This window comes from Acanthaster planci, linkage group LG08 (assembly GCF_054643075.1).
Source record: "Acanthaster planci isolate LZ-2023a linkage group LG08, COTS_SCS, whole genome shotgun sequence".
Taxonomy (NCBI): Eukaryota; Metazoa; Echinodermata; class Asteroidea; order Valvatida; family Acanthasteridae; genus Acanthaster; species Acanthaster planci.
The window spans coordinates 10,161,548-10,175,359 of NC_141784.1; the positions used below are offsets into that span (position 1 = coordinate 10,161,548).

A 13,812-nucleotide genomic window follows, 5' to 3' on the forward strand; every position below is an offset into this window, starting at 1 on the left:
TTCTACAAGTCATCAGGAGTACTTCACAAGTACCCCAGTCGTAATTTGAGCCAAAAGCTATTCTCAGTAAACTGTAATCATGACAGTCCTTATTCAGTGTTCACTTCACTGTCGGTGCTGTAGTCAGGACCCTTACCACCATCACTGGGCCCCATAAGAAAAGACGAGACAAACACAAGACCTGCAGTCTGCATTCAAGACACATGCTTATACAAATGAACCAGAACACAAGCATTCAATTGTTATCGTTCGCCCAACTACTTGTGACAGGTCTTGTGACAGGTCTTTTGACAGGTCATGTGACAGGTCTCGTGCCTGGTCTCGTGCCTGGTCTTGTGACAGGTCTTGTGCCTGGTCTGGTGCCTGGTCTGGTGATGGCCTTGACTACAACACTGGTTGCTGTTAGTGTGACTTTTGAACAGTACATGTGTAGCAACCCTTATTTCTGACTTGAGCTCACAAAAATGAGTCTTAATGCTAAACCCTCCTTGTCTTGAAACGCTTCAAGATTTGTCACCACGGCACTTTTGCCCATGGAGTGACCATGTCCTCGATAGATCCCTCAGCAAAAGCAAACATGAACATCAAAATGTCTTCTTTTCCAGGTCGCTGTCAGAAATCTCTTCCAGAACCTGAATCTCCGGAGTCTGCAAGCCACCTCGTTATCAGGGCTGTACGACAGCGACGAGATGGAAGTGGATTCGGAGTTCACCCTGGAGCCTATGGAGATCAACACTTACCGGGTTCAGTTCCACTGACCACCCCCCTGAAGGTTCATGATTCAGGTGATCATCATCAAGGTCGGATCCAGGACCCAGTCGTTGATGGGCCAAACTTGTTTTTTTGGTTGTGGGGAGGAGGGGCAAAGATTTGGACATTTTTGGGGGGGGAACATTTAATGGCCTTTCCGAGTGTTTTACACGCTTTTGGAAGGAGGGGAAATGAAGTAGACCAAATTATTGTCTTTCAGTCTTCCTCTTGTTTGAAAAAAATCTCTCTTTTTCAGTTGGGGGGGTGGAGCTATAGCCCCATTGGCCGTCCTGGATCCGCCCTTGACCATCATCACATATTGTCACATCAGTACGGGATAGATCTGGCCCATGTGAACAGTTTTCTTTGTGCTAGAGGCATGATTCACCCTAGCTCCTTGTTTCTTGAATTGTCTCCAGATGGCTGTGTGTCTTTGTCATGAGAGCTGTCTTGTGACTGCCTTTGCACCCTTCGTGTAAGTTTAGGCCAGTTGGCCCGTATGCCAAATGTTGTCCCCGCAAGGTGGTTTGGAGGATGGCACACCTTATCAGTAGACACTCCAAATAGAGTGAATCGGAGTGTGTTATGTGAATGTATCAAAGGATCAGTTTGGCATTCCTTGTAGTGTGTTGCTGACTTAACGGCCGGCGACCATTTAGACCCGGTTTGAAAAGGTCCCCCCCCGGTAGCCCGCCCTGTATAATGCCTGCCCGGTATTCAGGTTACTCCAGGCCGGTATCAGGCCTGTCTGCACGTCGGCATTTCAAAGTCCCTGATGGAAGGCTTCCCCCACCATGCTTCCACAGATGAATAGGAGTCTAAACAAATTTAAACTCGAACATAAAAAAGGTGGCAATGGATTTCATATGCTGGCGAGAGTACTTGACTGTAATAAGTTTGGAGATCAAAAGCGTTGATGATTAATGGTCCCCATTGTGTGCCTAATCGCATGGCAGGGACTTTGATCTCTGCCGGTGAAGGGTTCAGCGTTGTACAGCGCTGAAGGATTAAAAACCACAGGCAGGTTTCTTCTGGGATAGATTACATGTACCAGTACTTGCAAACAATAGACCCCAGGATGGAGAAGTTCGAGATCAACAACCAGTCCAGCATCCCAGGCCGGTAGCCAGGCCGATATGAAAGGGGTTTTTGCAACAGGGCGAGCTTACCGGGAGGGCCCTTTTCAAACCGGGTCTAAATGGTCGCCGGCCCTAAACTGTAACAGTGTTTCTACAGCAAAATACGGGGCAAGTCATGACAAGCGAATATAGAATCCATTCGGAGGATGTAACTGAGCAAGGGACGGATGCTGGGAGACAATTGGACTGAATTCAGGCTGGGACCCACAACCTCTTACGTGCCGTTCTGGTGTTTGACAAATGTGGACGTCCTCAGCTGTGTTTGTTTCCTGCCAATCAGTCGGCAGTTTTGGCATGGACACGTTCCGGCTTGTACAGTCCTTGGTGTTTCCCTGCTTTCTTACTGATGTGATAAGAAGCCCTTTTTCATAGTTTGTAATAACAGTATTTCAAGACGTTTTACAGAAATGGCTCTGTAAAGTTATTCTGAAATTGTGGTGGAGGGATTATCCTTTTTGAGTACTTTTCTACAGCCGTTATATTTACGTCTTTAGTCTCTAATTTGGTAATCATGTGCCTTTTCTTTCTTACCTGAATGATTTTAAGTAAAGATCCACCAAAGAGTGAATGTTCTTGGACAGAAGGCAATGTATGTCATTTCTGATTTAAGAGGCAAGCAGAAAAAAAATGAATAGATTTATGAACTGATTTTCATTATTTTGCTTTAAAAGGTTGTACGCAACCATTTTGACATAATTCCATTAGCAAACATCATTAATTTTAAATTACATTAAAGATGTTAAGGTTAGGATTCACAACAAGTGCATTTTGCATTTTCATGTTGAGGTGCGAACATGCCTGTCCCATAAACATGTGCAAAATGTATTGCCCAGATAGGCATAAAAGTAGATAACTGACACTTTTGTTTTCATGAAAAGACAAGCATCCTTTGTCACATTCACAGCTTAGCACCTGTGGAAACATACATCTGCCTGCCCTGTTTAAAAACGCATTGAACAGAAGGGCATAAATGTAGGAAAGGGTGGATTTTCGTTTTCACAAAGGGTCTTGCATCTCCAGTAATGATTTTGGACTAATTAACTACTATGTTTATTCTGAATACTGGGTTCAGGTAACTGTCTACCTTTCCAAGAATCATATCAAGGTTTTCTTACCCCGTAAAGTTATTGCAAAGGAGGTAATGCAGTTTTGAATGGGAGAAACTTCTCTTGTAGTTAACTCGAAAGCATTTTTTTTGCAATATCCACGCGCCTTTCCCTTTGTTAAATCAGTGATGATTTTTTCCCTCTGAGGATCGTTTTGTTGAATTGGTAGGCTATTGAAGCGGGTTTATATTAGACTTAGTGACATAACTAAATTGTCCAGAAGAGGAGAGGTTAATTGATCTCAATGATCTACATTGAACTGATTTTTCAGGTTTCCTAAGGTGTACTTAGTGTTACATTGTCAACAATTTCTTTTTTGGGATAAATTTTCTCCATTTTAGGATATTTTAGATGTTGTTTATGCTTCACATTTGTAGTTATCGATCAGATGTCCCATGCCCAATCATTTGGAGTATTTATTGACTGTCTGGAGGTAATCATGAACAGTAATAATATGCCTATTTTTTTAAATCTAAAGCTAGATATAAATTACAATAGCAAACATGTCAAGTTGTCAGTAGGGGAACAGGATGATGTCCTACTTAAAATTTTGTTGTAAATATTTATTTGAAATTGTACAGTTTGTTAAAAAGGTGGGTTTTGTGCCAAATACCCTGAAGTTGGCTTCATGACCTGATGACTTTTTCTCATAGATATGACTGAGTGCCATGCCTGCAGTGATCAAAATCAGCGGTCTTTCCTCAGTTTTAATAATTTGTCTTGACAAGGCTTATAAATTATTCAAATTTCTTTACTGTTAAGTAAATTAGTATATATGTCTTTTACTAATATGATTGATTTTATTGGGGATACTTTTTTTCTCCAAATTTGCCTTTTTTTCATCTCAAATTTGCATTTTTTCCTCTAAATTTGCAGTTTTTCTCTGAAATTTGCCTTTCCCCCATATTATGTATATTTCGTTCTTCAATTGTTTTGTTGAATTTCATTCTAACTCTCACCCTACCCATCTTAATTACACAAATGCTAACAATGCAGTTTCTGATAGGATTTGTTTGAGCCAATTATGTTACATCCAATCATGGTACATATTTACTTGTATTCGGTCGGAGCTTTTCGGAATTTAATCATAAACTTCCTGGAATTCAAGGTGGGACGGTACATGGAATTTTCACTTAAAACACACGGCGTAATCTCCACTGGAACTTTTGTACCAACTGTGTATTTTTGTAATATCTGCAAAGAAAAAAAGTGTGACGGAGGCGCAGAAGTGACATATTGAGACACCCTTTCAACATGTTCCATTTTTCTCCGGCCATTCCATGTTGTAAGTGTAAAGCCTGGCTTCCATATCGATGTGAGAAACGCAGAGAGTAACACAGTTCAACTTTTCCGACTGTCTGCGTCAAGTCGCTGAGAAGTAGGCCCATACAAACGCGCACGCAGGCATGACGGGCGTAAAGCGATGCTTCTGTGGCTTAGTACCACTCATTTGGTCCATTTTCTCCTTATTGCTAGCATATTTAGCCCCAAACGTCAACAAAATAGCTGACCATTAACAAACTAAACCAAACTGGAGTACCAGTTCGGCTTCAAGAGGCAGCATTGCAACCTGAAAAAGTCATTCTTTGTGGAAATTGTTTCGCACTGAGTTTCGCACGCCATTTTGTTTAATTTTTTTGGTGGAATGATGTCGCACAGCGTCTTTTCTGCGACTGTCCGCGTCTTGACGTGTTGTGGACCGTCTGCATTATAAACGACCATATGGAAACCAGGCTTTATCCATACTTGCTTGACTTGTCAGGCAGTGCAATTTGGCAGACAGAGAGAAGCTCCATGCTCCAAATTTCTTCTCCTAAGTCTTTTTGTGCCAAGCCTCATTTAGACTTTCACTGCACGTTTTCTAAAAAAGGTTATCACCACTCTAAGACCTCCAGTTTAAAAAAAAATTACAAAGTTTTAAATGAAATTAAGGATGGCTTAAAAGGTTGTTTCATTGGCAGTGCCTATGGAGAAAACCGAAAACATGCTGAATTAGTGTGAATAATTGGACTCACCATATCAGGTAACGCTGTTAATGCTGCATAGCCAAAATTAAGTGTGAGAAGGGACTTTACATAAGCTGTGACAACTAAGACAGGTCACATGAGTTCACGTTGCTAAGTTCATTCTCATATCCACAAAGAAAACAATTTCTTCTGAAGATGTTTGTTGAACATCACAGTACTAACCCTCTCATCACTGGTCAGGTTTGTTATGCATGTTCATTTTAATGCCCTGCAGAAATGGGAGTAATAAAAGTGCTTTTGAATGAAACATTTAATGTACAGCCTGGGCTCAAAATGAATTTAATTTCTATCAACATTTTGAAAGGAACGGCAATAAAATATTCATTCGGACTGACTGAAAGTAGCGAAGCAGTTTACTGAAATATCGGGGGGGGGGGTACACACAAACGCCAGACCTTTTCCCCCAAGCTGGCAGATTTCGATCGCATCAGTTTAAATCATCCATTGAAATCAAGTGTGTTTTAAAAATCGTTTATTTGTGCAAACGTAATAGAACTATGAGAATGTTCAACCAACACAAAAGAAGAGCGACCAGAATTCAGAGGAGTCTAAATTTCATGTGACTCGGGGGAAAAATGTTCGAGCTTAGCTGGCCGATACTTTACTAACCATTTATAAGACTGGCCATGTGACGATCTTCCAACCTGTAAGAATGGTTAGACTAAGTATATATGAATCATGATTTAATTTTACTGGATTCAAGGTGTCCACCAATAAGTAAAAGAGAAATTCTCTCAAACGATACGTCTCATATCTTCTTGGGTTTCCCCGAAGCTGCGACAAATGCGTTGCATCTGCCGCTCTTTCTTGTGAATGGTTGATCCATCACTGGCCAGACAGGTCTGCCCGAAAAACACATGCAGGAAAATGATGACATCAACTCAAAAGAAACGAACATTCCTTAGTTGCTGGAATTTCAACAACAGAAAAGACAGCGAGAATGTGATGGGTGTCAAACCAGTAAGTTTTTGGTCTTACGCCATTGTCGCCGGAAAAGGCGCATAGCCCATTCAGTTTCCCCCCACAAAAGTAACCCACGTTAGATTTAATTTTGATCTGACTGAAACTTAATGCTGTCATTTAGTTAATCCGTGCCTCATTGGCCACGAGTTTACGGCTAGGGTTAGGGTTACGGGGTTAGGGTTAGTTGTATTTTCAAAATGGAGTTTGGATTAGGGTTGGGGTTAAGGGGTTATGGGTTAGGGGGGTTAGGTATAGGGCTTGCGTTAGGGTTAGTTATTACTTTATTTTCAAAATGGAGTTCGGGTTAGGGCTAGGGTTAAGGGGTTAGGGGTATGGGGTTAGGATTAGTTAGTACTGTATTTTCACGTGGAGTTTGGGTCTGGGGTAGGACTAGGGTTAAGGTGTTAGGTTTAGGGCTAAGGTTAGGGTTAGGTGCTAGGGTTCAAAATGGAGTTAGGGTGAGGGGGTTAGGCTAGGGTTAGGGTTATGGGGTTAGGGTCGTTTAGGGTTATGGGGTTAGGGTTAGGGGTTAGAGTTATTGTTACGGTTTTGGGGTTGGTTAGGATTAGTGTTAGTTATTACTGTATTATCAAAATGGAGTTTGGGGTAGGGTGGGGGGTTAAGGCAGGGCTAAGGTTAGGGTTACGGTTTAGGTTTGGTCTAGGTTTATGAGCTGGGGTTAGGGCTGGGGTCAGGGTTGGGTAGGGTTAGTTATTTCTGTATTTTCAAAATGGAGTTTGGGTTTGGGGTAGGGTTAGGTTACGGTTAGGGTTACGGTGTTATTGTTATAGCTAGGGTTGGGTTAGGGTTATGGCTAGGGTTCAAATGGAGTTTGGGTTAGGTCTGGGGTTAGGGTAGGGCTAAGGTTAGGGTAACGGGACTAGGGTTATGGGGTTAGGGTTAGGAGGTTAGGGTTATGGGTTAGGAATGGTAAGGGCTAGGGTTAGGATAAGAGTTAGGGGTGGGGGTTAGGGTCAGTTGGGGCTAGGGTTAGGGTTAGTTGTTACTGTATTTTCAAAATGGAGTTTGGGTTAGGGTGATGTGTTGGGTTAGGGTTAGGTCTAGGGTTAGGGTTAGTAATTACTGTATTTTCAAAATGGAGTTTGGGTTTGAATTAGGGTTAATCGTAACTGTATTTTCAAAAGCTAGTTTTTTTTTTGGTTTAAATATGGTTTTAAATGCGTTTCTTTTTTACCCTAATAAACTGCCAGAAAGTAATAATACCGCAGCACAGGGCGCCCTCGGAGGATATACATGTATATCGATTAGAAGATGGTAAAATGGCCTTCGCAGGTGTGCTTGAAGGGTGTACAACGGCTTAAAATGAAGCCAATTCTCAAAACATTGATACCCCTCCCCGTCTCCCCTCAATGTTATGTCTCATTGGTTATGGTCTTTGCAACGTGGGGAGGCTATGGCTTTTGACGCACCCCAACAATTTTTGCCAGGATGTCCGAGTTCAATGGTGCCCGCTTGCGTGTATGCGAGGAGGGTCTTAACACTGGTGTTAACGGCGCGGGGATTGAGATCGGCAGATATCACCAAATAACGGTCATAACTTTTTTTTTTCAATGGGCCAACTTGGCAAAGAGTTTTGTAATCCCCACCCCAGGTCATGCATCACAATGGTGGCAAAAGCCACCATTGCATAGTTGAGTAGATCCCTTTTCTAACTCAAATAGAATACTGCCAAAATGTACCTGTCATTTCTCAAAAGTTGATAAAATAAGACACAAGGATTGGCCATTCCATATTTCCCAACGTTGCGTCTACGCTGCCGTTTGGCGTGTGTTTGCTGGCGTTGCTTGTAGAAAACAAAAATGACAGCCGACTGTTAAGTATTGACAAAATTAGTTGGGGCAAACTTTGCGAGCCAAAGCAAGATAGCGATTCCTTTTGTATTGTACGTGCACAGTCTCAACTGTTTTGCAGGAGTGCATCGCACTGTAAAAAACGTTAGTCAAAACGGTGTTGGGCATTGTTATTTGCCCAACCTTGGTTAAAGCTACCACATTGTTGGTCAATTTTCCGTCACTGTTGGTCAAACATGGACTAAATATTGGGAAGAACTTGCCCAAAGGTTGCTAAGTTGACAACATTGGGCAAAATATCTACCCAAAATTGACAAACCTTTCTACAGTGCGTAGACGATACACCGTGGAATTTCTGCCCATAACTGTGAAAAATTCATTGATGTGTTTTGTTTTGGTACAGAAACAACTTACGGTATCCATTATGCCATTTTCACGCCCAGTATTACGATCCGAAAAACTCCAAACTATTTAAAAATAGTATTTATTCCAAAGCTTGAATTTTCTCCGTTGCAACAAAGAAATCAAAGAAGATCGCACGGATATAAGGAACAAATAAACAAGTATGATTTAATGAGAATGTAACACTAAGCCTGTAAAAAGTAAGGACGACGAAGAAAATGCCGTTTGGAACTAGTTTACAATGATAAGGATAATAAAGAATCAAGATAAGATCTTATTTATACAAGATGATCTTACGAGCGAGAGCTTGGCGGGCACTACGGTGAAGAATGCTGGACTCCCCATATGGCGAAAAACAGTTCAGTCCTTGGCGGTGCAAAATAAAGATTAAAAAAAAAGAGCTGCAACGGGGCCAAAGATCACGTTGAAGAAGAATGACCAGGCTCGAGACGAAACGGCGAGGGTGTGATGACCGTCGCAAATACGGGAACTTGATGCTCCCACAAACTAGAACCGGATTCAGTGCACAAACTGTCCCTTCCGGAAAAAAAAATCAGCTCTGCACTTCACTTGGTCTGGACGAACTTTTCCGACAAGCGTCGCTCCCGCACAGACGACTCGCCACCACAGGTTGAAATGGTGCAGAAGTCAACAGGTCAACGACATCTCCCCAATCAGGAAAGTCAGAAAAACAGGTTTTAACATAAACCCTATCATCAAAACGTACTTTTACAAATTAGCAAATACAATGTATAAGTCAAATTAAAACTCTCACTTGTTAGACACAGAAACACACATCACTGTAAGAAAAGATCTAAACTCTGGACAGAGCATCGGCAACAACATTACTCCTTCCGGCGGAGTGGACAATCTTGACTGGATAAGGTTGCAAAATCAAACTCCACCAATAGAATCTTCGCCAGGTTCTATAAACTTCTCCAAAAACACAATTAAGTGGGTTGTGATCAGTATAAATGATCGTTTCTCCGGCACTCGTAATGTACACTTCAAAGTGTTGTAAGGCAAAGATTATGCCTCCTTTTCAATTGTGGAATATTTTGCTTGGTGTTTATTCAACTTCTACGAGAAGTAACTGATCGGTCGTTCGACGCCTGACTCGTCATCTTGGAGCAAAACTGCTCCGACACCAACGTCACTGCAGTCAATGGCTATTTTGAAGGCCTTGTCAAACTTGGGCCAAGCCAGAACTGGTTCCTTTGTTAAGATTGTCTTCAATTTCTCAACTGCATTTTGGCATGAGTCAGACCAAACAAACCTTACATTCTTCTACAAGAGTCAGAAGAGTACCAATGGTGCTGAAAACTAGCCAACAGTGGTAAATATCTGAACTTCAAAAAAGTGGGAAGATACGAGTTTCTCAGGCGCTCGAGACGCACGTCAAATTAAAGCCTATTTTAGGATTGTTTATTTCTTTTAAAATTGCTATTCATAAACCGATGACTTTTGAAGACATTTTTTTCCCACGGAAGGTCACCCCTAAAAAGCATTCGTGAAGCCCCTAACCTCCCAGTAAGGTTAATGACTTTGTTATCTCCTTAATATGAACAGCGAAAAGCAATATCTCTGAGATGGCCGAGTGGTTAAGTTCGCGGTCTTCAGATCGTTAGACGGTAGGTTCGAATCTCAGGAGTGGCTTTTTTTATTTTCCGAAACGCCTGCTGTCAGTCAGTTGCTATAAGAGATTCTAATTCACCTCGTCAAATACCAGCAGTACCTTAGCCTACTGGATAAGCTCTGCGGCTGGCACTGTCCGCGAAGTCCAGGTGAGCACCTTAGTACAGGTTCGAGACGTTATGGCCCACTCGGCGGCCAGGGCTTAGGGGCTTGTCTCGTTTCCTCCCTTGCATGGTCGCTCGAACCCTTTTGGGGGTTAAATGGATGGGCAGGGAGGAAGTGCGTTGGGCCGGGAACCCCGAGATCCCAGAAGAGTCCTATATGGAAGCCGGTAACTGCGATTCGTCGCGAATTTCAGGAGTCCGTGCGCCTGAATGCTTGGTCAACACCGCATAACTTTTGTTTTTTTTTCCCTCACCACATTTTTTTCCTGGGCGCAGAACCCACAAGGCAATTTTCTAGGATCGAATACAGTGAGCTAAAGGATTGGATACTGATTTCTTTTCATTTATAATTTTAATTTCCTAAATTTTTGACAATGAAACCGATCCCAACCGTGTTTGGTCAATTTCTTGTCAGCGATCTCAATATAAAAGCTGTGTGGTGTATAATGCCTGTTATTGGGGATTCAACAGTAAGAGATCCAGCGGTGGCACAGTCGGGCGGCACTCACCTCCCTATTTTATTGATGGAAATACATTTCCATCCGCTACAACAACAAATCTCGTTCGCTTTCAACTGCAGAATAATAAACACAGTATTAACAGACACTTTTTCAGGAATTTCTAACTTGTTTTTCGCTTTTGGGATTAAAAAGCCACTGACAAAATGTTACTGTTTGTGCAGTGAATTTCAATCAATTCTGAGTCATTACTCTATTAATAACCAAAAAGCCAGTCACAACCAAACCCAGTACATTTAAATACAGAATAGCAACGTCAAAAAGTGGTTTTCAAATTGTAAACTACGTGTATATTACAGACCTGTCAGAGTTTTAAAAAAAACAAATGTATCCTCATAGGTGCTGTTTGTGTACAAAATAGTCCCTGGATGTTTTACCTCTTGGCTCACACCAGTTCCAATATTGAGACTACTTTCTACAAACATTAATTAATTAAAGTCTGGTAAACTAAAAGCGTGGTTTAAAACATGATTTTTCAATCCCATGGCACCTGTGTCTGCATACTGTGCATGTACATCGCAGGTAGGTGCTAAACTACATGTGCACCACGGCAGGTGGACTTCATCTAGGCCTATATATATAAAAAGACAATGGTGGATAAGTGAGCCTTTATTTATGAAGAGATTAAATTGTGGTTGTTAATTACCTATATTTGATTTTAAAGAGATTCAAATCTTTCAATTTAAATCACGTTTTATCTTATTTTTGCAGCAAAAGAAATACATGTAATTAAAACACAAAATTTGCAATGGACGTTTGTAATGACACACGATAAAGCCAAAAGTGCAAAAGTTTTTCTAAAGAAATATTGAGCCATTATTCAACAGCGTCAATAAAAGTGAGTATCGTTCCTTGACATATCATAAACTGTTTTTTTATCGACACCATTAAACCCTACTAAATTCTACACTTTTCGAATATCAACTGGACATTATGTATTGCTGTGACAGAGTAAAATCACAGTGAACCTGATTTTTAAGTTGGTGAATCTGGCTTTAAAAACATCTGCAGCAGGATGGCCTGTAGTTCAACACTGGCTTCATATTTATGTGTTTCACATCCTTGTGTAAACCCCGTTGCAAGAATATCATGATTTTTTTTACACGAAGAGAGGAAATAAAATAATTTTCACTGCTCGAAAAAGGCTACTGCATATTTGATTACATAAGATCATTGACTCACAAAATAATCCATCCAACGTCTTGTTTCCATCATAAAAGCTTACTGGTGTTCAACTTCGAGTGTACGACCGTGATTAATTAATATAGCAAAACTAAATTGAGGACGAAAACAAACGTGACTTTGCCACAAAAAACCTACCCCTGCGTTGACGCCATGCCCAAGCACTCAAAGGAAATGCATGTACTGCAAATTTAAAACCATACTCGGGCAAAGGAATTTTACAGCTGTAAGATCAGGCAGAAAGTTAAAAACGAGAGGCACGTGAACAATCTTATACGATTTTCTTATTCACGCAGAAGATGGATGACCACTTGATGGTCTTAGTGGGTTAAATGAAACGGTGCGTTAAAAGTGGAAGATGCTTTGGTACATGCGCATTGGTTCGGTTACGGATATGGCGATGGTCGTCGCAGCAGTTGGTATTTAGTAGCCTGTTGGAAAACTACAAAAATCAGCATCGAGACGAATTCATTAACTCAGCCATCTTGTTAAAGTGGAGACTGAAATGGAAATGACGTCATCATGCAATTTGTTATTTATTTTTGAATGTTTAGTATACATGTATATTTTGTTCTTCATGACACCATGTCGCTTCAACAACAGTTAGGGATTTACTAAGTTTAGATATGGGTTTAGAAACCGAAACCCAAGGCGGAACCCTCAACCCGAAGTTAAACCCTGCACCAGGAAGGGCGGCGACCAGGTTGGTGGAAAGAGTGTGAACTCACCACTACTTCAACATCTATAGGCGTACAAAACAAAACAATATATTTACTCACCGCGTGTTATATTTACTTAACAAGTTATGAGTGTGCAGCCCACAAACACCAACGCTACGCCTTCGTTCAGCTGTAGCAACATGCCAATGGGCTTGGTTCGTCTGTCTTCCTCACTTTCTGAAGGTGACCACAAACGCTTCCTCCCTCCAGTTAGTTTCGCTTATTGTTCGGGTCCGAACACCGTATAACGCCAGCCAGATTTTGGGATGGAAACGTATGGTGTACTATTTACGACACAAATTTCTCTTTACTTACTTTACTTTATTTCAACACACACACACAAAGGTGGAGGGGCCACTAAGAAGCACAGCTTGTCGAGTAGGGGCCCCTATACAGACATAACCGGACATGTAGGACAAAAACATTAACAGATAAATCATCGACATGTAACAATTAACAAAGAAAAAGTGTATATAAGTACGTGTACATAAATTCATAGACAAATAAAATAAAACCTGTAATCTGTAACCTGTAAGGCTCAGTTATTTCCCTTGCAATTATTCAGCAAGCACTTCTTATATTTCTGTTTAAATAGCGACAAGGTGGGTAAATCTTTTAATAAACCTAATGAGTTCTCTCACTAGCTCTCTCGCCTCTCGCCAGGCTCCGCCCCGTCGTGCTGTCGCCTTGCACCTTCGTTTTCTTGCCATTACGTTCGTACACTCTCGACGCGTCGTGTCGTGCCGTCGCGTAGTGCTGTTTTACGGCCCTTTCCTTGTTCCTTGTTTCCTGACTACACGTCGCTCCGGCCTTCCGTCGTCCGTCGCGTCGCCCCGTTGCTGTTGACCAAAGTGACTTTCAATCCCTATATACAAGCACCAATAAAAATGTGATGCAAACCTTATAGAGGAAGAAACAACAGTACAGGCGTTTCACAATTGTAACAATTGTGACAATTGTCACAAAATTTTGCAACGCGTTGGCCATTCACAATACGCGAAATCTGTCGACCCGCACGTATGTTCTGTCCCCGTAGACTGTGCGTGCATTTAGTTTGTACATTCGCGCATGCGCAATAGTAGCACATAGTCGTCGGACTGAAAACCGTATTCCGTCTAGCAGACGACGCATAGGCCTACCGGTGAGGATTTCCCTTGAGGACCTTGTGTGTAAATAAATTGCCAAGAATCTATCAAACGGTGATATTTAATGGCTACAATCCTGGACAAAATAGTTGGAACACCCTGTGGGAAGCGCGTTGCAAAGATCCCCCTCTCCTCCATTCAATGTTGTGGTCATTTATTGGACCAAGATTAAGCCCAGCTTACCCAATGAGAAGCAACATTGACAGGGGGCGAGGGGGAGGCATGGTCCAACGAGATTTGTCCAGGATTGT

At 41.6% G+C, this 13,812-nt stretch overlaps 1 protein-coding gene across 4 annotated transcripts in view; it reads left to right on the plus strand.

Annotated features, from left to right (window-relative positions):
• LOC110979321 (alpha-mannosidase 2-like) overlaps positions 1 to 5,269 on the plus strand; it is a 28,484-nt gene extending 23,215 nt beyond the window's left edge. For all 4 annotated transcript variants that reach the window (XM_087140539.1, XM_087140542.1, XM_087140540.1 and 1 more), the window contains exon 23: positions 606 to 5,269. In XM_087140539.1, the coding sequence (XP_086996665.1) occupies positions 606 to 758 (153 nt within the window). In that variant the 3' untranslated portion in view covers positions 759 to 5,269. The remainder of the gene's footprint in view (positions 1 to 605) is intronic.
• The last annotated feature ends 8,543 nt before the right edge of the window (positions 5,270 to 13,812 follow it).